Source organism: Pygoscelis adeliae, unplaced genomic scaffold (assembly GCF_000699105.1).
Source record: "Pygoscelis adeliae isolate BGI_AS28 unplaced genomic scaffold, ASM69910v1 Scaffold373, whole genome shotgun sequence".
NCBI lineage: Eukaryota > Metazoa > Chordata > Aves > Sphenisciformes > Spheniscidae > Pygoscelis > Pygoscelis adeliae.
The window spans coordinates 306,184-307,453 of NW_008824370.1; the positions used below are offsets into that span (position 1 = coordinate 306,184).

A 1,270-nucleotide genomic window follows, 5' to 3' on the forward strand; every position below is an offset into this window, starting at 1 on the left:
TGCAAGCTGTGGGGAGGGCGAGGCAGGCAGCTCCTGCTTTCTCCAGCAGCACAGGGTGGGGTGGAGGTGAGGTGCCCCTTCTCCAGCCGGCTGACGACCCCCTTGCTGCCGCAGAGAGGTGGAGCGGGGCCACCCAGCGCAGGAGGTGCACAGAGGACACACAGTAATTACAGGGCTCAGACAGGCCTGGGAGGACAGAGCAGGACAGGCTCCCGCCCGCCCCCCCAGCCTGCTTCAACGCGAAGAATTCCTCCACTACACAGTCCTACCATAGCGTAACATACTGATCCTGCCCCCACTGCTGCCTGGGGGGGTGCGTGGCCACAGGCTCCCCAGCACCGCACACCCATGGCAGATGGGAAGGAAGGCCATCTCCTCCGCTCCAGTCAGTCACGGCCCCAGCTCGGACACGAGCCTGGGCACTGCCTCTGCTCCATGTGCTGGGGCCCGGGAGACTCTGTGCCTGGAATAGAAGCTCCTCTGAGCCCGTCTCACGCGTCCGACAAGCAGCTCTGGATGCGGTCGATCCACTGCTGGGCTAGCTGCACATCCTGGGCGCAGAAATTGTAAACTCTTTTTGTCGTCGTCAGCTGCAGGGGAGGAGAGAGGAGGTGAGCGGGGCTGGGTGGCTGCACCCGGCGAGCCAGCAGCACCGCAGCCCCTGGAGCCTGGTGCTGCCAGAGCAAACAGCTGGGCCCTGCAGGGGGGCCACGGGCTGCCGAGCTCCTTTCCCTAAGGTGCAGCTCTGTGCCACACTCACATCGAAGAAGGCTTTCTCATCTACCGTCTTGGGGGCCCCCATGGTGGGAGTTCCTGGGGTGATGGACTCCACCTCGGCCAGGTCAATGACCCCTTTGCACTCCGTGTCCATCCGGCTGTCGTAGTACCGCAGCTGCAGGGAGAGGTCCCGCATGCATCAGAGCTCATGGGAGGGAGGGACAGAAGGACAGACCCCGGGGCTCACCCGCCCCTCGCCGTGCCCTGCCCCTCAGTACCTGATGTTTGGTTTTATCCAGCACGAACCAGCGAGGCTTCCAGGGTTTCATGAAGGCTCCTTTCTTGTACAGCGACCCCTCGTAGGACCTGCAGGAGCCAGGCAGCGCGTTAGGGCAGAAAGGAGAGAGGGGCTGAAGGGCAGTTCGTTTGGTCCGTGGCACCCCAGCGTCAGCGGGGACGAGAAGTGACCGGGGTCCATGCCCTGCAGAACCCACACGCCTTCACCCCTCCCCAGGTAGGGATCCCCCCTCCCAGTGCCACCGGCAGCCCCCAG

The 1,270-nt window shown here is 64.4% G+C and overlaps 1 protein-coding gene across 1 annotated transcript in view; it reads right to left on the minus strand.

Moving 5' to 3' along the window:
* Positions 1–30: 30 nt before the first annotated feature.
* The window catches only part of SBF1 (SET binding factor 1), a 40,509-nt gene continuing 39,269 nt past the window's right edge, over positions 31–1,270 (minus strand). The window contains exons 38-40 of the mRNA XM_009320086.1: positions 996–1,083; positions 761–892; positions 31–590 (exon numbers count right to left, since the gene is read on the minus strand). Of these exons, the coding sequence (XP_009318361.1) occupies positions 492–590; positions 761–892; positions 996–1,083 (319 nt within the window). The 3' untranslated portion in view covers positions 31–491. The remainder of the gene's footprint in view (positions 591–760; positions 893–995; positions 1,084–1,270) is intronic.